The 26,392-nt window shown below is 45.0% G+C and overlaps 1 protein-coding gene across 2 annotated transcripts in view; it reads left to right on the top strand.

Moving 5' to 3' along the window:
- Positions 1 to 26,392, top strand: part of MDGA2 (MAM domain containing glycosylphosphatidylinositol anchor 2) — a 191,385-nt gene that overhangs the window by 147,451 nt on the left and 17,542 nt on the right. For both annotated transcript variants that reach the window (XM_068194878.1, XM_068194879.1), the window contains 4 exons: positions 651 to 920; positions 12,300 to 12,448; positions 23,400 to 23,577; positions 25,805 to 25,825. In XM_068194878.1, the coding sequence (XP_068050979.1) occupies positions 651 to 920; positions 12,300 to 12,448; positions 23,400 to 23,577; positions 25,805 to 25,825 (618 nt within the window). The remainder of the gene's footprint in view (positions 1 to 650; positions 921 to 12,299; positions 12,449 to 23,399; positions 23,578 to 25,804; positions 25,826 to 26,392) is intronic.

Raw genomic sequence — 26,392 nt, 5'->3', positions numbered from 1 at the left:
AGGCCCTAAACACCGACCTGGGCTGACCCACTCTCCTGGGATGGGTCCTAAACAAGAAACTGGGTTTAACATGTTTCGTTTTTCGGATGTGCAAAGAAGAACCCGCCCTGCCTCCTGCAACAGGAGTGGACCAGGTTAATCCTGTCTCCTAGGACTGGTCCTAAATTAGAGCCTGGGTTAGCCTTGATTCCTAGGATGGGTCCTAAAGAAGAACCTGGGTTAATCCTCTCTCCTAGGAGGGGTCCTAAACAAGAACCTGGGTCAGTCTTATCTCCTATGATGGGTCCTAAACAGGAATCTGGGTTAGTTTGGATGCCTAGGATGGTTCCTAACCTGGATCAATCCTATCTCTAGGAGAGGTCCTAAACAAGAACCTGGATCAATCCTGTCTCTAGGACAGGTCCCACACAAGAGCCTGGATCAATCCTGTCTCTAGGAGAGTTCCCACACAAGAGCCTGGATCAATCCTGTCTCTAGCACAAGTCCCACACAAGAGCCTGGATCAATCCTGTCTCTAGGAGAGTTCCCACACAAGAGCCTGGATCAATCCTGTCTCTAGGACAGGTCCCACACAAGAACCTCGGTTAATCCTGTCCCTAGGCCTGGTTTCTCCCCTCTAACACCCTGCTGCCCTCGCTGTGTCTCCGCAGACCCCCCGGCGGTGGAGCCGGCGTTCCTGGAGCTGCGGCAGGGCCAGGGCCGCGGCGTCACCATGAGCTGCCGGGTGCTGCGGGCGTACCCCACGCGGGTGCTGAGCTACGAGTGGCGCCTGGGCGGCCGCGTGCTGCGCACGGGGCAGTTCGACCTGCAGGACTCCACAGAGTACACCGTGAGCAGCCTCTCCCGTGACTCCTACGGCATCTACAACTGCAACATCATCAACGAGGCGGGCGCCGGCCGCTGCAGCTTCCTCGTCACAGGTAGGAGGCATGGAGCTGGGAATTAATCGGCATTTTTAGTTGTTTTTGAGTGGGTTTTTGGAAGGAGTTTTAGTGGGTTTGTTCGGTTTTCCCGGGGGGTTTGAGTTTCTCTTCTGACCTGTGTTCATGGAGTGTTTGGGTTTTGTTGGGTGAGGCTCGATAGACCTCAAGCAACAAAAGGAGGATTCCCAGATTTTGAGATTGGGATCTCCGGGCTGGGAGTAGCCAGAAGGAGATGAATGGACGTGATGGGAATGGCATCCCCTTGGCAGGAATTTCTCACAGCACAAATGTGGTGGGAACACAGCAAATCCCACAGTTCTGGATGGTTCTGCTCCTTCCAAATGGGATCCAACCTTTGGCTGACACCATTCAGAGCCTGCTGGAGGGGTTTTCACAGCCACCAACATCTCCAAACCTTGGGATTTTAATCCCAAAGGCAGCTCTGAAGGAAAATAGAAAAATTGTTTGTTCTCAAATGAGTAAATTTGGTTCAAACTATTCATTAGGATTTGGTTCCCAGACTGTGGAAATTTATTCCAAGGCAATTATTTTGCCAGGATTGGGGCAGTTGGAGTGGTTTGAGCAAACCACAAAACTGAAAATGAGTCCTAAAATGATTTTATCATGTTTTCCATTTCCCATCCCTCCCTGGGCTCATTTAGGGTTCGTCCCATCCTGCTAATTTATGGTGGATTAAGGATGCTGGAAGTAACATTTTGGCTTTTCTTAAAGTTAAAACCTACTTTATTTAGGAAATAAATTCTTTTCCACTGCTCTCAGAGCAGTGGCTCTGTTGTGATCCCAAATCTCAGCAGCACAGATGGAGTCAAAGCCCTGGGGAACTGAAAACGCTGAAGAAAATTATGAAATGGTTAAAAAGGAGGCTTGAATTTCACTGGGAATGTGAATAGAGACAAGAAATGGGGCACTTCTTAGGCATAATTGGAAAAAAAAGCCCAATAAATAACTGCAAGGCAGGAATGTGGCAGTTGTGTGGAGCTTTTGTTTTGGGGGGAATAATGGGTTGTTGTAACCCATTTTTAGCTGGTTTATTTCTGGTTTTTCATGCAGGAAAATAGAAATGTGCTGGACTGGGGCTGCAGAAAACCATTGGTATTCTCAGAGAAAGCTTTTCAGTACAGCATTTCATGCAGCCTGGCTTGAAATATTTATTCTGACCCCCGAGCCTGCAGAATCTCCTTTTTTTTTTCCTGTATATTTTGAGCCAGATTGGAGGAGATGAAAGCCAAATAAATCACACATGGAAAAGGGGTTAATTTATAGCATCTGGGCCAATGTGAGGCAGATGTAACCTGCCAGTCTCTTCAAAATAAATAAGAAGTGACAAGGCAAATTGTGTTTGTGGGAAAGCAGAGCTGAGTTCATGCTCCTCACAGCTTCACCACCTCGAGATTTTGTTCAGGGCCAGATCATATCCAAAGAGCAACAAAAAGTCCATTCCAGGCTGTGGCTTCGGAAAACCCTGCCAGGTCTGGGAGCAAATAAATCAAACCGGATCTGTGAATGCCAGAGGCGGGGGAGCCTCCCCGAGGGAGGGTTTGGTGCTGGAGAAGGAGCAGGATGAGTTCAGGGAGCTTCTCCCACCCTGGAGCAGCTGATGAAGTGGCAGAGGTTCCTCCAGGACACACCTGAGCCCTGCTGGGTCACAGCCTGGCCTGGCCTGGCCAGCTGGGGACAGCCCAGGAACGGCTTTCTCACTGTAGTCTGGGTTTATCAAGGCAGGGTGGGCTGGTCTCTGTGTTTTGCAGGTTCCCAGTTTGCAAAGGAGAGATGAAGTGGGATCTCCTTCTCCTTCTCCTTCTCCTTCTCCTTCTCCTTCTCCTTCTCCTTCTCCTTCTCCTTCTCCTTCTCCTTCTCCTTCTCCTTCTCCTTCTCCTTCTCCTTCTCCTTCTCCTTCTCCTTCTCCTTCTCCTTCTCCTTCTCCTTCTCCTTCTCCTCCTCCCCATTTCTTCTATCTTCTTCCTCATCTTCTTCTTTTTCCTCTTCCTCCTCCTCCTCCTCTTCCTCCTCCTTCTTCTCTTACTTCTTCTCTTCCCACTTTGTCTTCTTTGTTGTTCTTTTTCTGCATCATTAACAAGCATCAGGACAAGAGGGAACAGCCTTAGGCTGCCCTAGGGAAGGCTAAAGTTGGATATTAGGGGGAAATTCCTCATGGAAAGGGCTGTCAAACACTGCCGGGGGCAGCAGTGGAGTCACAATCCCTGGAATTGTCCAAAAAACATGGACGTGGTTCTTGAGGCCATGTGATAGTGGTGGCTGTGGGGGTGGATTGACAGCCAGACTTGATGGTCCTAAAGGTCTTTTCCAACCTGAACAATTCCACGATTCTCTGTGCCCCTGGGGAGCCAGTTAAGATTAGGATTACCTAGAACTGAGTTTACCTGACAAGTCCTGGTTTGAAATTTTTCCTCAGTTTGGGAAATTTGACCTCCTTGAGCTGGAATTTGCTCTGCTGGGGCTGCCCTGGGCTGAATTTGTCCTCAAAGTTGTGTCCAAAGAGGGATTTTTAGTTTTTTTAGACAATATTTTGTACCCTATCCATTAAACTCTTTAATCAGGGCTGGATACACATCTGTGTGGGATTCCTTCCTTTATTTCCACCAGGAATCTCTGTCCATAGCGGATGGGGCTGGCTTGGAAGGGCTGCAGATTTAATATTAAAATTCAATATTTCAATTATTCATCACAGCCCTGGGTAGGACTAAACAAAGTTCTAATGTCATTCCATGGACTTAATTCCTTTTATCAACCAACTCCTGATCCCACCAGCGAGGGAAGACAGTTTGGAATATTAATTCCGTGTTGTTCTGCCCTATGGAATTTTTCTGCTGGGGGATATTGCGTTAATTAATGAGCTCATCTTTAATTATTTACTTTGTCTTACATCACCCCGACAGTGCTTCAAGCCAAATGCAACATCAAGCCAATCAAGGGCTAATTGGGGAGGGTTTAATTGTTAGCTCGTGATCAGAGCTTTCCCTTTCCTTGGAGCTCTTGGAAGCTCTTTGAAGCTGGCGATGCTGAATTGAGAGCCGAGCAAACCCGACAATCCAAACATTCCTTCCTTGCCAGTACCTCTGGAAGGGATTATCCCCATCCACGGCAGCATTCTGGTGGTGCCAGGAATGATTCAGGTTGGAAAAGGCCCCGGAGATGATCCAGTCCAACCTTCCACCACTAATCTATGGGACACTCAGGTACCTCACATCTCTGGCCTTCCCTTCTCCCAGAAAACTGGGATTTGAGGAGATGGACACTGGATCATCCCTCTGATGATCCCAGAATCCACCTCTGGAAAGAACTCTTTGGAAACTCGTCTTTTCTCTAATGAAAAGCATCTTTTGGACTTTTCCAAGAGGAGAACACATGGAAATACTTTGTTTTTTCTGGATTTTCCCTGATTTTTGGATATTTCAAGTGGCAAAATGGAGCACAGCAAACCCTGGATTGGGTTTACCCCCACCCTTGTTTCTTATGGATGAGGCAAGGATGGACCTGTTCCATGAAAGGTCTTCGAATTATGGAATGGTTTGGGTTGGAAAAGGCCATGGAAGGGACAATCTTAATGAAATCTGGTTGCTCCAAGCCCCATCCAACCTGACCTTGGACAATTCCAGAGATGGAATATCCACCCCATCCCTTGGCAAACCCCCTCCATGGATTTAAGTCAACATGAACTCAGATTTAGTGGATTTAGGAAAGTTTTGTCCCCTCTTTGGGAAATCATCCTTAGTTTTTTTCCCACATTTATGAAGGATGAAGGCTGGGATGTGTTGGTGATCCTCTCATTTTTCCCAATTCCCTGGGAGATTCCCTTTTCCAGCCTTGTCCAAACCACAACTAAACATTGCCCTATAAGATCAGGCACCTCTCCAGGTGCTTTGTTCAGGAATTTCTGCCTCATTGTTTGTTCTGTGTCCCTGCCACCGTTCCTGGTAGCACCGTGGTCCTCAGCATGGAGCTGGAATCATTTCCAAATTCCAAATTCCCACTGGAACCAAAATCCCAGAGAAGCTGTGGCTGCCACTTTTGTGAGCCTTAAAATTCCAACTGGAGCAGCAGCACCAGTACGAAATCCTTTTCCATTCATCTGCCAGGAAAGGGGGTTTCTATTTTAATTAAAAACCTTGGAGATTCCTACAGAGCATCTCCTAAAAATGTCCAGCAGGAAAGATCCTTTCCAAGGCATGCAGAGCATGGGTGTTTTTTTGTTTCCAGCTGAATTCCTGCCTGGATTTGGAGGATTGGGATGAGGAGAAGCTTTGCCAAGCCCTTGGCAGCAAATTCTGTCCTGCCCTAAAAACTTGACCAGGGCAAGTTAAACCACAGGTGGGAAAGTGGGAATGACAATTCCCACTGGGAAACAGGAATTTTTCATGGATCTCCTGGTCCAATGCCCGGCAAAGGCAGTCGATGCTGAACCAGCAAACACCTGCTTGGCAATTATTCCAGTCTGGAAATTTGGGATATTTACTTTGTCAGAGGAGCAGGCAGTGGCAAAATTTAGGGAAGGAGACAAGGTGGGATTGCTGGATCTCAATCCTGCTTTTCCTGTCAGCAGTGAGGAGAGGAAAATGAAGTTAATTCATTCCATCCCAAGGCTGGAGGATTGAATTCCAGGATGAAGGGAGAGGATGGCTGAGGTTTTCCCTCTGCTCCAGATTTAGGAATCCTTCCTGCTAGTCTGCCCCTGGGGGAGAAGGAAAATAAAGGGATTTCACCCCAAAAAGTAATTGCTGGATGTGATCCAAAATACCAGACAGGTCTGGGTTGGAAGAGACCTGAAATCCCATTTTGTTCCACCCTTTTCCATGGGCAGGGACACCTCCCACTATCCCAGGGTTCCCCAGGCCCCATCCAGCCTGGCTTTGGACCCTTCCAGGGATCCAGGGGCAGCCATGAGGTCGGGCCATTCCTTGGAAATCTTCATTTCGGTCCATTCCTGGTTGCAATTTTGTTGGGTTTCTCCCTCTAAAGTGATTCTTTGTGGGATGTGAGGGAATTGTGGGCTGGCTCAGGAGTGGTTGAGCAGCCTGTTGGATTTGTCAGGAAGTTGGGAGCCCACAGCTGGGAAGGGACAGGGGTAGGGATACTGAATGCCAAGAGGGGAGAGCTGCAGCTTCCTGGGAAACCCTGAAAAATTTGTGAAGCCTTGGGGGGCCTGGCTGGAGCTGGGATCCATGGATGGAGCCTGGATGGGCATGGGCAACTCCAGGTGTGGAGGCAGAGCTGTGGGAATGCTCGGGAATGCTGTGATTCCCGTGGGCTGGGGGAGTGTAGTGGTTCTGGTTTGTTAATTTGAGATTTCACTAATTTTGAGATTTTTTTGGCTAATGTACTAAATGAGTGTGGTGGGTTTAGTGTTGGCTAATCACTAATGTACTCACTTCTTGCTGTGAGGTAGGATTAGGAAAGAGGCAAAGCGGGTTCAAAACTTTAAAAGGGCATAAAGAAAAATTCATGAACAGCGACTAAAAGAAAGAGTAATAAGTGCGTAATGAGAATCAGAACAAAACTTTTAGAACGCTTCTTTTCTCTCCGTAACTTTTTCTTTCTTATTGACAGTGTAAAGAAACGAAACTTAAAATTCTGGTCAGTTTACTACTTTTAGACAGGGAGCAGCCTGGCCAGGGCTGGAGTCCATCCAGGGGCTGCTCCTGCTCCTTGTGTTGCTCCAAAGATCCCACAGAGCTGCACCCTGTCCTTGCTGCATTTCCCTGTGCTCTGATCCCATTTTTCCAGGAGCTTCCCCATCTCCCCCCTCCTCAGAGGTCACAGCTCCCTCCCTGTGCCTGTGGTGACATTTTATTATTGATTATTTACAATTCCAGGCCCACATCCCATCCCTTTCCCTGCCCATCCTTCAGGAATCAGATGTTTGGCACTCACTGACATGTCACAACATCTCCCCCTTCCTCACGTGCCATTCCCGTGGGATTTCTGCAGGATTCCCACAGGTGACACATAAATTGCCACCTCCACACTGAGTGGGGGATTTCTTTGGAATTGTGGACCCCATTCCTTTAGGAATTGCTTCGTGCCAGGCACAGACGTGCACACCTGTAGGGTGTGTGCTGCCATATAAAAATGAAGGCATGGAATGCTGGCAGGCTTGGATATCTGGGAATGCGAGCTTCCCAAATCTCACCCATCCCAGTGTGGGGAGCAGGAATCTCCAGATCCTACTAAAACTGGATTATTTATCCCTCAAGTTAGCGCCACGCAGCTCACGGCCCCAAACGGATGGAAACGGAGCTGAGGAACACCTCGAGCTCAGCTCCTGGGGTCGGTGGAGATTGGTGGGATCGGGAATCCCATGCAGGAGCAGCAGGAATTGCAGGAAGGGGAACGGGAGCTCTTGCAGGGCTCAGCCAGCAGATGTCACATTTGGGTATCGCTGGGGAGGAGCTGGATCCTCGGGAAAACCCCAGGGAAAGGGAGGAAGTCGGGAAGGGCACCTGGAGAAGGAATCTCATGGATGCCACTGGAGCATTCCACGTTTTTCTTTCTTTGGGATCTTTGAGATCTTTGGTTTCTGTGCCTGGAATGGGAACCTCTAAACCCCTTGGAGATGGACAGACCTCAGATAAATTGAAATTTGTGCCCCAATTAGGCATTAAAAGTTTATTTTATTCCCAAATCATCCCTTCCCTGCAAGTTACAATATATTCATAATTCTGCAAATATTTTGGGAAGAGATTTTTCTGGGAAGGGTGGGAAAGTCTCATCCCCAAGTTCCCAGTGGGAGCAGCAGGTATGGGGTTGTCTGTCCCTGGAATTCCCTGGAGCAGCTGCTTCCTCCACTATTGGGGGGATTATTTATTATTAATATTTTAATATTAATAGACTTTCTTAAGCTTAACCATGCTTAAGTGCCTTCAGCTGCTCAGCCCAAACAATCCAAACCTTGGAATTCATTCCTGGAGGACAGGGAAGACTCTGGAATTCATTCCTGGAGGATTAAGGGAAGGCCACAAATGCAATAACATCTTTAAGGTCCCTTCCAAGCCAAATAATTCCCTGATTTTCAGCTTCCATGGTTTTGGAGAGGCAGGAGGTGACTGGGATGATCCAGCTGCAGGATTGGGATGAGAAGCAGATCCAGGAGGAGACAGATGTTGCCTTTCCCAAAGGCAAATAGAGAACAAAACTTCTTCTCTTTCTTCCTGCAACCTTTCCATGAAAGAGAGATCCTGGAATAAAGCAGAGCACGGGAAGGGGCAGCATTTTCCATAAATTCAGCGTCTCCCACTATTTCACACAGTTAAATGCAGTGTTTTATTTAGGATTTATGCTCTCCCAGCATTGTAAAGATGGAAAGGGCTGGAGCTGAGATTGCCAAAAGAGGAAGCATTTATAAATCTCTGATTTTATTTTCTTTCCCTGAATGTGATAGAGTGGGAGCTGCTCTGCTCAGTGCTCACAGCCAGCTCCTGTCACCAGCAGGAGACAGAGCTGCTGCAATCCCCAAAACTCCAAGGAATTGGCGGAACTTGATGGGAAAAGGAGGAAACAGATAAGGAAATGATTCCTTGAATGCTCGATGTGCACACAGTTCCCATTGTTCGCGCCTGCAGGACAGGGAGCCAACACCAGTCCCACCCTCTGGGATCTGGGACATTTAGGGACACAGGGTTTGGGGCACTTGTGGCATTGCTGGGATCCCTGTGATGCGCTGCTCTCATCCCAGTGGGAATTTGCACTTCCCAGTCCAGCAACAATTTCTTTAAGGGATTATTTTCCTCAGGCATAAATGGCTGAGTGATCCCAGTGGACCACAGGATGAGGAATCCTGGCTGATCATTTTCTCTAAAAGGCACCAGCTGAACCTCTTTCCTTTTATTTTAAAAACTAAAAATCCCCCAGTCTTTAGAAATAAGGAATGTGGAATCCAAGGAGGCAGAATGTTTTAGATGCAGATTTTAGGGGCCACAAATTGACAGCTGAGAAATTCAGGTGTCAGAAACAGCTGGTCCTGAGCCAGATTTATTGTCTGAGATCTGAGGATGAAAGGGATGGGAACACTTAGGGAAAGTTGAAAAGTTGAGGAAGCCATGGAGCCAACAATGAAATCCTCTTGAAATGTGGAAAACAGCTCTGGGTTTGAAGGCAGGGTGGGAAATGGTCACCGAGAGATGGATCCTTTTTATCAGAGAGAAATCAAACTCCAGCACCAAGATCCTCTAGAATCTGGAGAACTGGGATAGAAACCACTCTGCCTCCTGGATTCCCATCCCAAGGGATGATAATAAATGATCTTCAGAGTTCTGCATTAGGATATTTCAGTCCATTTGGTAAAGAAATGGGAATCTGGGGGATTGCAGAGCTGGGAGGGGGATGTTGTTTCCTTGTTTTTAGCAACTTCAAACCCAGGGACAGAGAGAGGGACTTTGGATAAAGGCCTGGAGTGCCAGGACAAGGGGAATGCCTCAATCCACTTCTGTTCAGGACATTTCTCCAGCTTTTAGATCCCAATGGAGCTTGGGATGGAGCAGCTGAAGTGACTTTTTCCCTTTTCTTGGTTTCTCTAATTCACCGAGATTTCATCCCATTTTTGACCTTACACTGGTACAGGACTGGTGGAAAATGCTTGGATGCACTGTCTGGAGGGATTGAATGCTGCACAACAAATGCTCATCACTGAAAATGTTCAGCTGGAGAGGAGAAGGCTCCGGGGAGAGCTCAGAGCCTCTTGCAGGGCCTAAAGGGGATCCAGGAGAGCTGGAGAGGGACTGGGGACAAGGGATGGAGGGACAGGACACAGGGAATGGCTTTAGGCTGGAAAAGGGAAGATTTAGATGGGATATTGGAAGGAATTCCTGGCTGAGAGGGTGGGGAGGGACTGGGCTGGAATTCCCAGAGCAGATGTGGCTGCCCCTGGATCCCTGGCAGTGCTCAAGACCCTGCACCCAGGGACAGACAGGGACACACGGGGACACATGGGGACACCCAGGGCTGAGGCCCCTCTCAGCTGGGGCTCCTCTCCAGGCTGAGCAGCCCCAGCTCCCTCAGCCCTTCCTCATCCTCACATCCCTCCGCTGGACCAGACCCAGGAGCTCCAGGTCCTTCCTCTCCTGCTGATCCCAGAGCTGCACACAGGATCCCCAAGGATGAAACTCCACAAACTCTGGGCTTTGAGGTGGGAAGCCCATTAAGAGCTGACATCCCAGAAACCTTTCACATTCCTGTCATTCCAGCTAAAAATTATCTTCCCACCCTAAAATCCACATCTTGCCAACCTCCAGGCTCCCAACCAGGAGCTGAACTTCCTGTGTTACACAACCCAACTTCTGCTTCCATTCAAAGCTCTGGGAAGCCTTGGAGAAAACCAGCAAACCAACATCCTCACATCCCTCCCCTGGATCATATCCAGGAGCTCCAGGTCCCTCCTCTCTCAAGATCCAGAGCCAAGGGCTTTGGGGACAAGGGACATTTCCAGGTTCCCCATAACTCCCACATTTCCAGAAGCCACCTCTGCTTTCCCTGCACACCAAACCACATCCCCGCTTCCCAAAGTTTACAGGGGAAGCTCTCAGTGTTGTGATGTTGAATTTCCAGCCTCTCCATTCCCGGTGTTGTTTTCACAGGGATTTGGGATAATGCAGCTCTTCATGGTGCCTCATTATTCCCCCAAAGGTGCCGGTGTTGTTCAAGTGCCCCTCCTGTGACAAGTGGCTCATTACGGCTCCTCTCAGTCCCCCCCAGAGATCCCATTATATCCAACAGCAGTGGGAGTGGGAAGAGGATAATTTGCATCCAGCATGAGCTTTTCCCATTATTCCCACTTCTCAGGAACAAGGAAAACAAATCATCTCGACAGCTGCTCCCTTTTTATCCCCACTGCAGTCCCTTTTTTCCAGCAGCAGTTTTGCTTTGCTCCTTCTCTTTGGAATATTGTTGTTTGCTCCTCCACTCCGGGCTAATTGAAGGTCCTCCTACCCTGGGCAATTGGGGAAAATATCTTGGCTAAAAGGGCTTTTTATCCCTGGAAAAGAAAAGCGTGGTCGGAGAAAAAAGCTGGATCAATAGGTGCCATGTTGCTGTTTATTCCCAGGATTTTGCCTTTGTTCCTTTGCATTTTGGGGGGCTTTTAAGGCCTTTTCTCCTCCTCTTCTCACTGCTTTTCTGCTGATGGAAATTGCCCCATTTTGAATTTGAAATGCTTCTCATCCCTCTCTATTTCCACCTGGGTCAGGGATAGTTTTGAGGAGAAAATCCCTAAGTTCAGTGTTTGTTTTGTCACATATTCCTAAAATCCCAGTTAAGGGAAGGGACTAATGAATCCATACCCCTCCCATATTCCATGTGACAGGCAGGCCATGCTTTCCCAGGTTTTTCCAGCCCTTTTCCAGTTATTCCCACTGCCAAATCCCTGCAGAAGTACGGATGGAAGTAGAACGATCTCAAGGCCTTGGATCCTGGGAATGAGGGGCTGGATCTCAACCCTTGGATCCTGGGAATGAGAGGGTGGCTGCAGTTGGATCTCAGCCTTTGGATCCTGGGAATGAGGGGCTGGATCCAGTTGAATCTCAACCTCCGGATCCTGGGGATGAGGGGTTGGATTTCAACCACTGGATTTTGGGAATGAGGTGTGGCTGCAGTTGGATCTCAACCTTTGGATCCTGGGAATGAGGGGCTGGATCTCATCCCTTGGATCCCAGAAATGAAGGGATGGCTGCAGTTGGATCTCAGCCCGTGGATGCTGGGAATGAGGGGTGGCTCCAGTTGGAACCCTTGGATCTGGGAATGCCCACTGAAGTTATTTCCTGATGATTTCCCTGTGTTTTCCCTCCTTTTCCCAATGGATGGGTGAATTCTTGGCTGGCTGAGTTATTCTCTGTCTGTCTGGCCATTCCATGATTTCCAGTGATGCCCTGAGAAGTCTGCCCTGGAGCAGAAGGAGTTAGATGGAGTTCCAGAATAAAGCAGGGATTTATTCAAAGGATCTCCTCCATGGATCCACCCTGGGCAGCACCAGAGCCCAGCCAGGGCTGCACCCAAGATGAACCCAAATGGTCCCAAAATGCACGAGCGCTCCCGGGGGCTCTCACTGTGATCAGCTCTGCTCCATGGGCACATTGCAGTTCATTGTCCCATTCCAGCTTTAGCCCGTGCAGTCCCATCCTGCTTGTTTTTCTCTCTCCAGCCCACGTTGTTTGTGCTCCTGGGCCTGAGGTTTGGATCATTTGTCCTTGGTGCCCAGCTGGAGCAGGAATTGTTTTGTCTCCTTGCTCTGTGCAGAGAGCTCACCATATGAAGCTCAGAACTGCACCCTAAAGCAGCACAGAATGTGAAAATAGAACAGCTCAAACCTGAGGCATCACTGCTTTCCCTAATTCCATCCTTTTCCCCCAGGAAAAGCCTACGCCCCGGAATTCTACTACGACACATACAACCCGCTGTGGCAGAACCGGCCACGGGTCTACTCCTACAGCCTGCAGTGGACGCAGATGAATCCCAGCGCCGTGGATCGCATCCTGGCCTATCGCCTGGGCATCCGCCAGGTGGGACGGGCATCGCCCGCGCGGGGTTCGCCTTTGGAGCCTCCTGCGCTCGGGGATATCGGCTGGGCCCTTAGGGAGCTCTGCTCTCTTTTGTTATCTCATGTTACGTTACGTTATGTTACGTTACGTTATTTCATGTATGTTACGTTATGTTACGTTATGTTCGGTTATGTTACGTTACATGTGTTATGTTGTGGTATTTGTTTTTATTTCATTTCATTTTGTGTTACTTTACTTCAATTTGTTTCATTTTTTAAACATCATTTTACTATATTTTATTCTTATTTTCTTGTTTTATTTTATTCCTATTTATTTATTATTATTATTATTGTTTTATTTTATTTTCATTTTACTTTTTTATATTAATATAGTTTTATTTTAGCCTATATTACTTTTATTTTACTTTTTTATTTTATTTTACTTTATTCTATTTTTATTTTATTTTATTATTTAATTTAATTTCATTTCATTTCATGTTATTTTACATTATTTATTTTTATTTAATTTCATGTTATGTCATTTTACTTCAATTTATTTTATTTTATTTTGCATTTTAAATGTCATTTTACTATATTTTATTCTTATTTTCTTGTTTTATTTTACTTTTTAAACTTCATTTTATTTCATTTTACTTATTATTTTTATATTATTTTTCTTCCTTTAATTTATTTTTTTACTTTATTTTATTGTACTTTATTCTATTTTTATCTTATTTTTTAAATTGCATTTCATTTTATGTTATTTTACGTAATTTTATTTTATTTTATTTTACTTTTTAAACTTCATTTTATTTAATTTTACTTTTAATTTTTATAGTGTTTTCTACTTTTATTTTTATTTTATATTTTTTATTTTTACTTCTTTATTTCATTTCATTTCTATTAATTTTACTTCATTTTATGGTTAAATTATTATTTTAATTTATTTTTTATTTTAATTTTTATTACTTTATTATTACCTCTATATTTTTTTTAGTTTATTTATTTTTAAATTTTATTTTATTTTATTTTATTTTATTTTATTTTATTTTATTTTATTTTATTTTATTTTCCTAGTCCATTCCCACAATCCATCCTCCTCCAACTCATCCTTCTCCATTTGCCTCCTTCCTTGGGAGCATCCAGCTGACAATTTTCGGGAATTTTGACAGCCTCCCACTGAGCTTTTCCTTCAAATAATCCCCCAACAGAATGATCCCGAAAATCTTTCTTTGGATATTCAGCACCTGGAATAATAATTTCAATGGGACATCGAGGGGAACGATTCAAACGGATTTTGCAGAGTGAAATTTTGGAAAATATAAGGAAGAAAATCCTTTGTTATCCCACAGATTTCCCACTGGGATGAGCTTTGGAAAAACAAATCCTCAATTTTAGCCTTTTATTTATTGGGATTTGGTCTTGGGCAACTTCCCTGGAAGTTGTGGAGTTCCTGGGACACGCCTGGGGAAGGGCTCCGCTGCCTGGCGGGGGCTGGAGTTGGGATCTTCCTGAATCCAAGGAATTTGAGATGAAATCAGGGATGTTTAATCCATGGTTGTGCAACTCCTGGAATTTGCAAAGAAATCAGGGATGTTTAATCCATGGTTGTGCAACTCCTGGAATTTGAGATAAAATCAGGGATGTTTAATCCATGGTTGTGCAACTCCTGGAATTTGAGATAAAATCAGGGATGTTTAATCCATGGTTATGCAACTCCTGGAATTTGCAAAGAAATCAGGGATGTTTAAGCCATGGTTATACAACTCCAGGCATTGCTGGGCACCAATCGGCTCCGGGGTTCCCAGGCCCCTGGAGGAATCAGGAAATTCTGGAAGGAACTCGCTGAAGGAAAGGAATTTCTGGTGGAATTAATTGTGTTAGGAATTTTATCTGCTTTTCCCATTTAATTTTCATTTCATTTTAATTATCTGTTTATGTAATTGATGGAGTTACCCTATGGCAGCCTAATCCAAATATTCCCATTTTTCCTCTCCAAAGCCCCATTTCTTTGGGAATTCTGTCCCAGCCTCTCCTCACCCTCCCAGCCAGGAATTCCTTCCCCATATCCCACTAAGCCTGGCTGAGTCAAAGAACCATGTGACACATTCCTGTCACATCCTGCTTTTCTGCTGTCACTGGAATTAAGAGAAATTCCTGTCTCCAAGAGGGATTCAGTGCTGGGAGAGCAGGACACAGGGAAAACCTCTGGCATTCCAAGCATTGGTTAAGGAGAATTAAAAAAAAAAAAATCACAGATAATGTTATAAATATTATTTGATAAAATAATTAAGCTTGTCTTAACAACAAATCAGGGAAGATAGGAAGGGAGGGAAGAGGAATCACAAAAATAGGGAATTGTCACTTTTCTGCTTTTGAAGCGAAAATGGGAAGATGGGAAAATGGGAACTGAGGTCCCCCAGGAAAAATGGATTTATTTGAGCACATTTCAAAGCCCACCTGAAGAGCAGGAATTCTGCAGATTCCATTTCTCAGGATCATGGGGATCACGTCTGCTCCAAAGGGGAAGATGTTGGCAAACTGGGAATTTCCAGCAAATCCATTGGATTTGCTCTGGGACATGAAAAATATCAAAAGTTTTCCTCAGAACCAGTCACTAAAACTACATTTGTAGCAATTAATTCAGTGAGGGAAGAGAGAGAGTTGGAACTCCACATTTTTATTGGAATATTCCTCATATTTCCATAAAGGATTTTAGTCTTTCTCCTCCAAGGGAACATTTTCTGTCCCAAAGATTTCCCTGCACGCATTGATTTTGGAAATCTAAAGAGGTTTTGGTTTTTTTGTGGAATGAGGGAGGAAAAGTTTGGCCAAAAAAAAAAAAAAAAAAAAAAAAAAGATTGTGCCATGCAGGGACATGTTTTTCATTGATGTTCCTGGCTTTGGGAAATTAAATTAGAGCAGGAATGGTTGTGATTCCCAATTTCCACTTTTCTGGGCTGATTCCTCCTGTGCTGCTTCTTCACAGTTCTGAGGCTGCATTTGCAAACAGCAAGGTGAGGTTTGGACCAGGTCTGCTCCTGGCAACTTAAAACTGGTTCTAAGCTTCAGATGGATGAGGGAAATATTTATGGATCATGCTGAAAATTAAATTTTTGCTGACTTTTTTCTTAAGGAGTTCAGAGCTGGGAGTTTGAACTCCTGTGGGGAAAGGCTGGGAGAGCTGGGAATGCTCACCTGGAGAGGAGAAGGCTCCAGGGAGAGCTCAGAGCCCCTTGCAGGGCCTGAAGAGGCTCCAGGAGAGCTGGAGAGGGACTGGGGACAAGGGATGGAGGGACAGGGCATAGGGAACGGCTCCCACTGCCAGAGGGCAGGGATGGATGGGATGTTGGGAATTGGGAATTCCTGGCTGGGCTGGAATTCCCAGAGCAGCTGTGGCTGCCCCTGGATCCCTGGCAGTGCCCCTGGCCAGGCTGGAGCAGCCTGGGACAGTGGGAGGTGTCCCTGCCCATCCAGGGTGGGATTTAAAGTCTCCTCAAGTGTCCGTGGGGAATATGCCATAAAATTCACATGTGGCACCATCAGAACCCCTGGTCTGGATCCTAGAGCAGCTCAGGGGGTTCTAAATCCTCCTGCATGTAGCATTTATGGAAAAGGAGATGGAAGGGATCTGCCAGGATCATCGAGTCCAACTCCTGAATTTGTCTTTGAGAGCCTTTGGGCTCTGTGAGTTTCCTGGTGGGACCTCACTTCACCTGCCAGTGGCACCCTGGGATTTGCTTTAGGATTTATTTGGTGGCCGAAGGAATCAGCCATAAAACTGGGACATATGGCACTGTCAGGACATCTGGTCTGGATCCTAGAGCAGCTCAGGAGGTTCCAAATCCTCCTGCATGGAGCATTTATGGAAAAGGGAGTGTGAAGCACAGGGAATTTCCATTCCTCGGGGCACTGCTGAGCACAGCCCTTCATTTGGAGCTGAAGGAAAGGGACAACCTTGGTGTCCCATCAGGGGAACTGCCTGGATTTGGTCACCCTCAGCTTCCTTGGGAATGTGCCAAGGTCTGCCAAGACATTCCTGCACAGAAGGGACATTTTTCCATCTCCTTAAGAGCCCTCTGAAGAATATTCTGACAGTAATGCATTTCATGGATGATTCTTCCAGGATTTTTTTTTCTTTTCTTTTTCTTTTTTTGCTTTTCCAAGCATCCCTGTGTGTATTCCCTGGCCAGCCTTTGGGGACACCAACACACCAGGAGTTTATTTTATTCAGTGTCCAATCATGGAATATTTTGGTTGGAAAAGCCCTCTGAGACCGGCAAATCCAATCCATGTCCCCAAGTGCCACATCCACACTTCCAGGATGGCAACTCCAGCAGTTCCCTGGGCAACTTGTTCCAAGAAAATGTTTTCCAAGCATATAAAAATGGTCCCAAAGGCCCCTCAGAGGGTTTCTCTACTCCTGGAAGTTTATCCACCCAGACACAACCACTTTTGGACCTCCCCTTCCAGATCCTGCCTCACTGAGCTCAGTTTGGAGCAGCCGTGAATATCCTTGTGCTTTTCCAGGAGCTTCACCTGGAGGCCCCAAGCAGTGAGGGAAGAGAAAGAGAGTTGCCAGAGTGTGGACATTCTCTGCTTAATTAATTACAGGATAATGCAAATAAATGCTCCAGGAACTTCTCCCATTGTTATTCCAGCTTCACCAAAGTCAATTCCTCACTTTTGGAAAATTGTATTTCCAAAGTTTATTCCCCACCTGAGTTTCATCCTTATCTTTACAAGGAAAAGGGCTTTGATTATGAGACTTCTTTCCTTTCGAAAATTCCTTTTCCAACCAACCCTGGTTCTTATGGTAGCAGCTCCATTTCTGCAGCTGCTCCAACCACCTCTGGCTCCCTCTGGCACCGCGTGGAGATGTTTCCTTCCCACACTTTACCTGTCCCCGAAGCCAGAATTCTATTTCTTCCCAATAAACGACAACGTTTAGCAACTCCCAGCATCCGAGCGGTGCCAGGCGGGCGCCTCCGGCTCTCTGATATTTCCTGTCAGCAGGATGAAAGCAAATTGAACCAGGGAGGCTCTTCCAGAGCAGCCAAGAAGGGTGTGCAGCTCTGATCTCCGCGGTGGCTGCTCTCAGCAGGTGACAGCGGGTGACAGCCATATCCCCGCAGCCACGGTGACCTAGAAAAGGAGCAGTTCCGCCGTGAAGGAGTCATAAAAATTCAGCTGGTCCCTGTAAACCAGAGAGCAGCTTGTTCCAGCTTGTTCCATAAAAGATTCAAGCTCCCACCGTTCCTTTATTCCCAGCCCTGGGAGCCCGCGGTGTCCGCGGGTTGGGAATGAGAATCTCTTCAAACAGCCCCAAGCAGGGCACGGCTCTGGCGCTTCCTCCTGGTTGGATTTGAGTGGATTTTTGACTTCTGCTGTCATTCAGTGCTGAGCAGGTACAGGTGGATTCAAATATCCTGGGAAACCATTCCTGGGGAGGCTGAGCAGTCACTGGCTGAAAACAGAGACGGGAATTCTCTGTCGGTGGCTCAGCACAGATTCCACAGCCCTGGATAAATGGCGATGGATAAAGGGAGTGAGGGTACATTTATTGCCTTTCTGATTAAAGAATCCCAGATTCCCAAAATGCTGTGGCTTGGAACCCCGAATCCCACTTATTCCCACCCCTGCTATGGCAGAGAAACCTCCCACTGTGCCAGGCTGCTCCAAGCCCCAGTGTCCAGGCTGGCCTTGGGCACTGCCAGGGATCCAGAGGCAGCCACAGCTGCTCTGGGAATTCCATCTCAGCTACTCTCCCAGCCAGGAATTCCTTCCCAATATCCCATCTATCCCTACTTTCTCACAGTTTGAAGCCATTCACCCTTGTCCTGGCACTCCAGGCCTTTATCCAAAGTCCCTCTCTCTGTCCCTGGGTTTGAAGTTGCTAAAAACAAGGAAACAATATCCCCCTCCCAGCTCTGCAATCCCCCAGATTCCCATTTCTTTACCAAATGGACTGAAATATCCTAATGCAGAACTCTGAAGATCATTTATTATCATCCCTTGGGATGGGAATCCAGGAGGCAGAGTGGTTTCTATCCCAGTTCTCCAGATTCTAGAGGATCTTGGTGCTGGAGTTTGATTTCACTCTGATAAAAAGGATCCATCTCTCGGTGACCATTTCCCACCCTGCCTTCAAACCCGGAGCTGTTTTCCACATTTCAAGAGGATTTCATTGTTGGCTCCATGGCTTCCTCAACTTTTCAACTTTCCCTGAAGTGTTCCCATCCCTTTCATCCTCAGATCTCAGACAATAAATCTGGCTCAGGACCAGCTGTTTCTGACACCTGAATTTCTCAGCTGTCAATTTGTGGCCCCTAAAATCTGCATCTAAAACATTCTGCCTCCTTGGATTCCACATTCCTTATTCCTAAAGGCTTGGGAATTTCAGTTTCTTTAAAAAAAAGGGGGGGAAAGAGATTTTTTTTTAATGTATGTATCACAGAAATAATGATGATAAACATTATAAAATAATGAAATAATAGAAATGAATGGGAGGCGCAAGTCCAGGAGGATTGTTGATATAGTCCTGCAAGAAGAAATAGATTACATGCCCAGGATTGTTCTCCTGGATTAGGAGTGGTTTAATTGGGAAAGACTGTGTCCACTGTTGAATGGGCTTTAGAGCAGAAAAGGAAGGCAAAGAGGTTTATCATGCAGCAGCCAAATCAGTGAATCCTGGAATATCCTGAGTTGGAGAGATCCTAAGGATCATCCAGCCCAACTCCTGTCCCTCCCCAGATGTCCCAACAATCCCACCCTAGGCATCCCTGGCAGAGCTGTCCAAAAGCTCCTGGAGCTCTGGCAGCCTCGGGGCCATGCCCATTCCCTGGGGAGCTGTTCCAGTGCTGATTCCACTCTCTGGGGCAAGAACTTTTCCTTGAAATCCATCCTAAACCTCCCTTGGAATATCTGAATTTCCTCCTGTCCTGTTGCTGTTCCCTGGGAGCAGAGCCCAACTCCCACTTGGGACACTTAGGATCAGTTTGTCCTGGGCTCAAGCCAAGCCTTGCCTGCCCAGTCTGGGCTGGGTTTGAGCTGTTGGTCCCAGCTGGATCCACAGGAGCCGGGAACCACCTCTGCAGGAGAGCATGGAGGCAGGACCAGCTCCACACGGAAAGACATGTCAGGGTGTGGGGCTCTGCTGGTTGTGAAAATATTAATTAAAGAGACAAATGAGGGGAAATGAGGGGAATTGCATGAGGAGCAGCTGAGGGCACTGGGATGGTGCAGCTGGAGAGGAGGAAACTGAGGGGAGACCTCACCATGGTCTTCAAAATCCTCCTGAGGGCAGCTCCAATTTCAGTTCTCCGGGACAGGGACAGGACCCAGGGAACAGCCAGGGAGTGTTTAGGGTAAATTTTAGGAAAGGTTCTTGCCCCAGAGGGTGGAATCAGCACTGGAAAAGCTCCCCAGGGAATGGGCACAGCCCTGAGGCTGCCAGAGCTCCAGGAGGGTTTGGACAGCACCCTCAGGGATGCCCAGGGTGGGATTTTTGGGGGGAATCTGGGCAGAGACAGGGGCTGCACTGGATGATCCTTGGGATCCCCTCCCACGCAGGATAGTCCATGATTCCATGATTCTCTGCCATCAAGAACAGACCATCCTTTACAGCTTGCCTGAACCCCAGATATTTGTCACCAAGTCATTCCAAATCCATCCTTGGGAATGAAGATGGCACGGGAGCCACTCCTCAATTTTATATTTTCACCTGGATAACTCTAATTATATTCCAGTCAGGATTATTAAAGAAAAGCAGGAATAACACAAATTTTCCCTGGGAATTCCCTAAGAATCTTCCTTCTGTGATGTGCAAATGGAATCTTTACAAATATTCCATTTCTCCATGAGCTGAACAGCCCGATTTTAGATATAAAACTTCCAAAGAAATCACTTATTTTTAAAGGAAAATCTATGTGTATGGTTATAAATGGCAAAGAAATTACTTTAAACACCGCCACAGTTTTTTATGGAGTATCAAATGGATTCATTGATTTCGTCATTAATTATTTTGTCATCAACTAACGTCGTCATTAATTAAAGAGATTCTTGTCCAGCTGGTGGAGTCAGTGAAGGAATTTGTGCTGGGAATCAATACGCCATGAACAAGGGAGTGAGGAGCTGTTCATTTTTTATGAACATATCTGAGCACAAAAGGAATCAATCTTTAATCATCCCAGAGGACTGACTCCTCAGGAAATCCAGAATTCCAAGGCTTTGAGAGAATAGAGGTTTCCAACAAAAGACATGGAATAAACCTCCTTTCGTTGGCAGCACCGGCGTGATTCCAACCTTCTGGAATAAAAATTTGCCCTATTTACACCCCCTTTTTGCTTTTCTGTCTCCTTTGGGAACAAAGATTCCTAAATATTCCAAGGAAAAAAGGAGTCCTGACCCAGACAAACTTTCAGTGCTCCAAGTTGCCAGAGTGTGGATATTCTCTACTTAATTAATTACAGGGTAATTAAAATAAATGCTCCAGGTACTTCTCCCATTTTTCCTCAGAGCTACATAAATATTCCCAAACCACTGGAAATTTGTTTTTCCAGCTTCACCAAAGTCAATTCCTCACTTTTGGAAAATTGCAATTCCAAAATTTATTCCCCACCTGAGTTTCATCCTTATCTTTGCAAGGAAAAGGGCTTTGATTATGAGACTTTTTTCCTTTCAAAAATTTCTTTTCCAACCAAATCCTGGTTCTTATGGATATTCCAGCTCTCAACACAGGAATTGCGTTGCAGGGTTGTGTTTCATGATTGTTTCTTGTGGATTCTCTCTTGGAAGCCTCAATCTTGGTTTTTCCTGGAAAAAAGCAGTCTCAACTTTAGGGATGGGCTGCACAGGGAATTTTGGGAAGTAGTGGTGAGGATTTGGCTCTTTCCCATCCAGGGGAGCCAAGGTGATTCAAAGGGAAACAGTTTTTTATGCTTCCAGCTTGGAATCAGAGCATCTCCAGTTCGGTGCTGGGAGTTTCCAGCACCCCAAGGCATTGTAGGAATTAAATCCTACTTTATGGAGTCCTGGACTCCATTTACTTTCAATTATTTCCATATTTTTCAGCCCAGGTTGTTGGTGTTTCCCAAGTTTGGGAAGCAGCTCCTGGGATTGTGGCTCCATTTCCAATGCTGGGTTGGTTTTCCAAGTGAGAAAACCAAAGCTGGGTGTGGCAGATCCTGAATTTCTTTATTTATATCAATTTTATATATATATATATATATATATATATATATATATATATATATATATAAAATATATATATATATGTATATTGATATGTTGATATATTTATGTATTTATTATAGTTATTTTATATTTTTATTTGTACTTTTATATATTTATATTTTTATATTTGTGTATTTATATATTAATTTTTATATATTTATTTATATTTATTTATTCCACAACATAGCTGGAAAATCGGGGTTACTTTCCATCCAACACAGCAACCATTTTCTGTTGTTTCAGATTTTTTTGCTCTGGTTTCCATGGTGAAAAATAAGGATTAGACCAGAGCTGGTGTTGATTGCAAGGGAAAAAAAATCAAAATCTGTGTCGTTTCCTATGGAGAAATATCAGTATCCAATCCTGGTTTTGGAGGGATAATCCTGAAAGGAAAAATCCAATTGTTTTCCTTTCTGAAAGGAGAAAATAATGGAGATTTTATTGCTTCTGGAAAGAAGGGCAAGAATTCAATCAGAGGCTGAATTTGATAGAAATTCATGTCTGGTTTGGGTAATTGCAAATTTTCCTCGTTAATGATTGAAATTCTTTGGGAAATCTCTGTTTCTGTGGTTCCTTATCCAAAGATGAGGTGGAATATGGAATATTTAAAATTTTTGTCCCACAGTGCTCACAGATATCATTGACATAATGGCATAAAATGTGGCTTAAAAAAGATTAATTCTATTTATTTTTTTAAAACTTAATCACCACAAACTGGCCCTTCCTCCTTGTCTGTAATCCCTGCCTGATGAGCATACCAAATCCTCAGGAATTGGGATAACACCTGACTTTTCCTGTCCCAAAACACATCCAAGGGCCATTGGACCTCTGGAAGAAATATTCCCAATTTTTAGTGTGGTTTGTTCAAGAAATTCTACATGGTGGCATAACTCAGGAAGTTCATTCCTTGTTCCATCTCTAATTCTTCTGGAATTTTGAAGGTTGCCCAGGTCTGCTCTGCTTTCTAAGGTGAAGACAAATCCCAAAATCTCCGAGCTTTGAATCCTTTGTATTTCAGGCTGGACAACAAAAAGTGTTTTTCCTTTCCAAAGGAAAGATCTTTCAGATTTTGACAAGCCAGTTTTAAGTGTAAAACACAGATTTTTTTTAATAATTGAGGATTCAAAATTTTTAAAATGCCACAAAACCCACTCGGTGTTTCTGCGTCACCCCAAACTGGCCCTTGGTCCTTGGCTATAATCCCTTCCTGCTGAGTATCCCAAATCCTCAGGAACTGGGGTAACGCCCGACTTTTCCTGTCCCAAAATACATCCAAGGGCCATCAGACCTCTGGAAGGAATATGCCCAATTTTTGGTGTGGTTTGTTACAGAAATTCTCCACAGTGGGATAACTCAGAGAGTTCATTCTTTGTTGCATCTCTAATTCTTCTGGAATTTTGAAGGTTGCCCAGGGCCTGCTCCCACACACTTTTCCTGCCCCAAAATCCATCCAAGTGCCGTTTGATTTCTGTGGGAGACGCTGGGCAGCTGGAAGGGAAGGAGTGCCCTCTGGAAGAAATATTCCCAATTTTCAGTGTGGTTTGTTACAGAAACATTCCATGGTGGGATAGTTCAAGTTGTTCATTCCTTGTTGAATCACTTGTCATATTCCTCGTTGAATCCCTTGTCATATTCCTCGTTGATTCTTCTGGAATTTTGAAGGTTGCCCAGGTCTGCTCCGCTTTCTAAGGTGAAGCCAAATCCCAAAATGCCTGACCTTTGGATTTTTTGGATTGCAGGCCGGCCAACAGCGTTGGTGGGAGCAGGAGATCACGGTGAACGGGAACATCCAGAAGGGGGAATTGATCACCTACAACCTGACGGAGCTCATCAAGCCCGAGGCCTACGAGGTCCGCCTGACGCCCATCACCCGATTTGGGGAGGGCGACTCCACCATCCGGGTCATCAAATACAGCGGTGAGGATCCAAAATCCAAGGAAAAGGGTGTTGGGAATGTTCTGGGTCACCCGGAATGGCGTGGCTGTTCCCAGTCCTGGGATAATGTCATGAGCCTGGTCATGAGTGTGGTCATCAAAAGGAAGGGGAGAAATGGGGACAGAGGAAAATCTTCACCTCTTGGATGATTCATAACAACAAAAACATCCAACTAATAAAATTCTAGGCAGCCAAACCCCAAAATCCCATACAATTTTTTTGTGGGAAATAAGGGAAATTTGGGATTAATTAATGCCAACTTCATGAAATTGGAGATTTCAAGTTGATTCTTGATGAGTTTTGAAGAAAAATTTACAAAGGTTTTTCTCCCCCAGAACAAGCAGGTATTATTTTTATGTGAATTATTGTCTTTAAAAAACCCCAGTGACTGTGCTACTATGGAAGATTATAAAATCTATAAATGTATATAAGAAACATTAGAAGGACTTTATAAATTTCCCACATCATGAGCATGGTCATCCTAAAAGGAAAGGGAGAAATGGGGACAGAGGAAAATCTTCACCTCTCATAACAACAAAATCACCCAAACAAAATAATTCTGGACAGCCAAACCCCAGAATCCCATCCAGATTTTTTATGGGAAATAAGGAAAAAAATTTAATAAATGAATGCCAGATTCATCAAACAGCATATTTAGAGTTGAGTCTTGTTTTGAAGGACAAGTTTTAAAGAAAAATCTGCAAACAAAGTTGTTTTTTTTTCCCAGAATGAGCAGTTTTTATTTTAATGTGAATTATTGTGTTTAAAAAAACAGCAACTGTTAGTGGTCCTTGGCAAGATTATATAATCTATAAATGTATATAAGGAATAATGGAAGGGCTTTGTAAATTTCCCTCTAAAAGGTCACCCTGACAAAGATTAATCCACTTCAATTTAACAAGAAAAATACAATATCCATACATCCTGTTTTCTGTATTCCCAGAAATTCAATCCTCTGTTAAATCCCTCCAAATACTTATTTTTTGGGTGTTTATTTAATCAATCACTGAATTTCTCTTTTTATTTTGATTTTCTGCTGTAAAAATTGTAATGAATGAGCAAGAAGGACCTTAAAGAGGAGGTTGAAGGATCCCTAAATGTGACAATTCCATAATTCCTTGTTTATCCCCATCTTCCTGCCACAAAATTTCCACCAAAATGATAAAAACTTCCCCTAAACCCATCCCATTCCCATCCCAAAATTCTCCAGGATCCTCCAACCTCCTTTACACGTTGTCCTACAGTTGTGCTGCTCCAAAAGTGGGATTTTTTGGTTTTTTTCTGGTTCTTTTGGAGGTTTTTTCCCCCCAGGTTTATGATGCCGGATAAATTCAGCTTAACTACCTTCATTTTCTTGTCTGCTTTGTGCCTGGGTGTGACACAGAGCATCGGTTTTGCTCTGCTGGGAACAATCCAAACCGTGTGACTGGAGGTGACACCTGATGAGATTTTCCATCCAAACCCCTGCATTTAGTTATAAATCAAGCCTCAGTCAATGCAGCTGCCAGCAAGTGCAGCTAATTCCAGGTTCAATCACTCAGGCATCCTGTAAAATTGAGGTTCTTTGGAGAATCACAGGTAATTTGTAGGTAAAAGATGTAACAATTGGGTTTCTCGGGGAGATGACACTGGAGCAAATCACTGCTCATGTTTCAGATAAAGTGGTGCTAATTTAGATCTGGTGTGGAAACTCCAGATTGAATTTAGGATTTTGCTGAATCTTAGGCTGGGATTAAAGCAAGGAAGGGCAGCAAGAAAACCTGGAATGATGCTCTGGCATTGTCAGATGTCCCCATTAATTGCAGATAAAACTTAATTTTGGATTTTCTGTGAATAAAATTCAGTTCCAGCCCTGAGCTCAACCTCCTTCTGCTGCCCACATGTGTGGGGCTGTAGCAGAAGGGCCTTTTCCTAAATCACCCATCCTCAAATTTCTCGTTCTGCAATCAGAGCCACAGAATAATCCCTTCTTCAATCCCATTCCCAGGTTTTAGCAGTGCACATATTCCTCTGGATTGACCTGGGAAGCCATTCTCATGCTTAGGATATTGTGGACATTGTGAAGGTTTGGATTTCATTCTCTTCCAACCTCTTAAGGTGTGAAGTAGATGAATTTCAATATTCAGCAAGAAGAAATTTAGGATAATCTGAATATTGATGAATTAGAATTTTTTCTTTGCATTAATTTTATTTTCCCTCTGTTTTCCAGCTCCGGTGAATCCACATCTCCGTAAGTATTTAAATTATTTATTATTTTATCTTTCATGTCATGAAGAACAGTCCTTGCATTGCTTGCCCCTCACAGTTCAAAAGTAAATTTGAAGTATTTTACTTCCAGTTGCAGCCCATGGGTGGTAGGAACCACCTGAAGGTGTCATTTGGGATTCCTCTTGGAAGGATAAAGGGAGGAAAATCACAGCTCCAGCTCATCTTTCTCACTGCCCCAGAGACTTCACCCAAAGGAAAATACTCATAGGCTAAAATTCAGATCCAGCTGTGGTGGAGCAGCTCAGGAGGTTTTGGGGATGCCACAGGAAATCATGGAAGGGCAGGGACACCTCCCACTGTGCCAGGCTGCTCCAAGCCCCGGTGTCCAGGCTGGCCTTGGGCACTGCCAGGGATCCAGGGGCAGCCACAGCTGCTCTGGCAATTCCATCCCAGCCCTTCCCCACCCTCCCAGCCAGGAATTCCTTCCCAATATCCCACCTAAATCCACCCTCCTTCATCTTCAAGCCATTCCCTGTGTCCTGTCCCTCAATCCCTTGTCCCCAGTCCCTCTCCAGCTCTCCTGGTGCCC

This window comes from Anomalospiza imberbis, chromosome 6 (assembly GCF_031753505.1).
Source record: "Anomalospiza imberbis isolate Cuckoo-Finch-1a 21T00152 chromosome 6, ASM3175350v1, whole genome shotgun sequence".
Taxonomy (NCBI): domain Eukaryota; kingdom Metazoa; phylum Chordata; class Aves; order Passeriformes; family Viduidae; genus Anomalospiza; species Anomalospiza imberbis.
The sequence above is the reverse complement of the archived record's forward strand: the minus strand, read 5'-3'. Positions and strand labels throughout refer to the sequence as shown.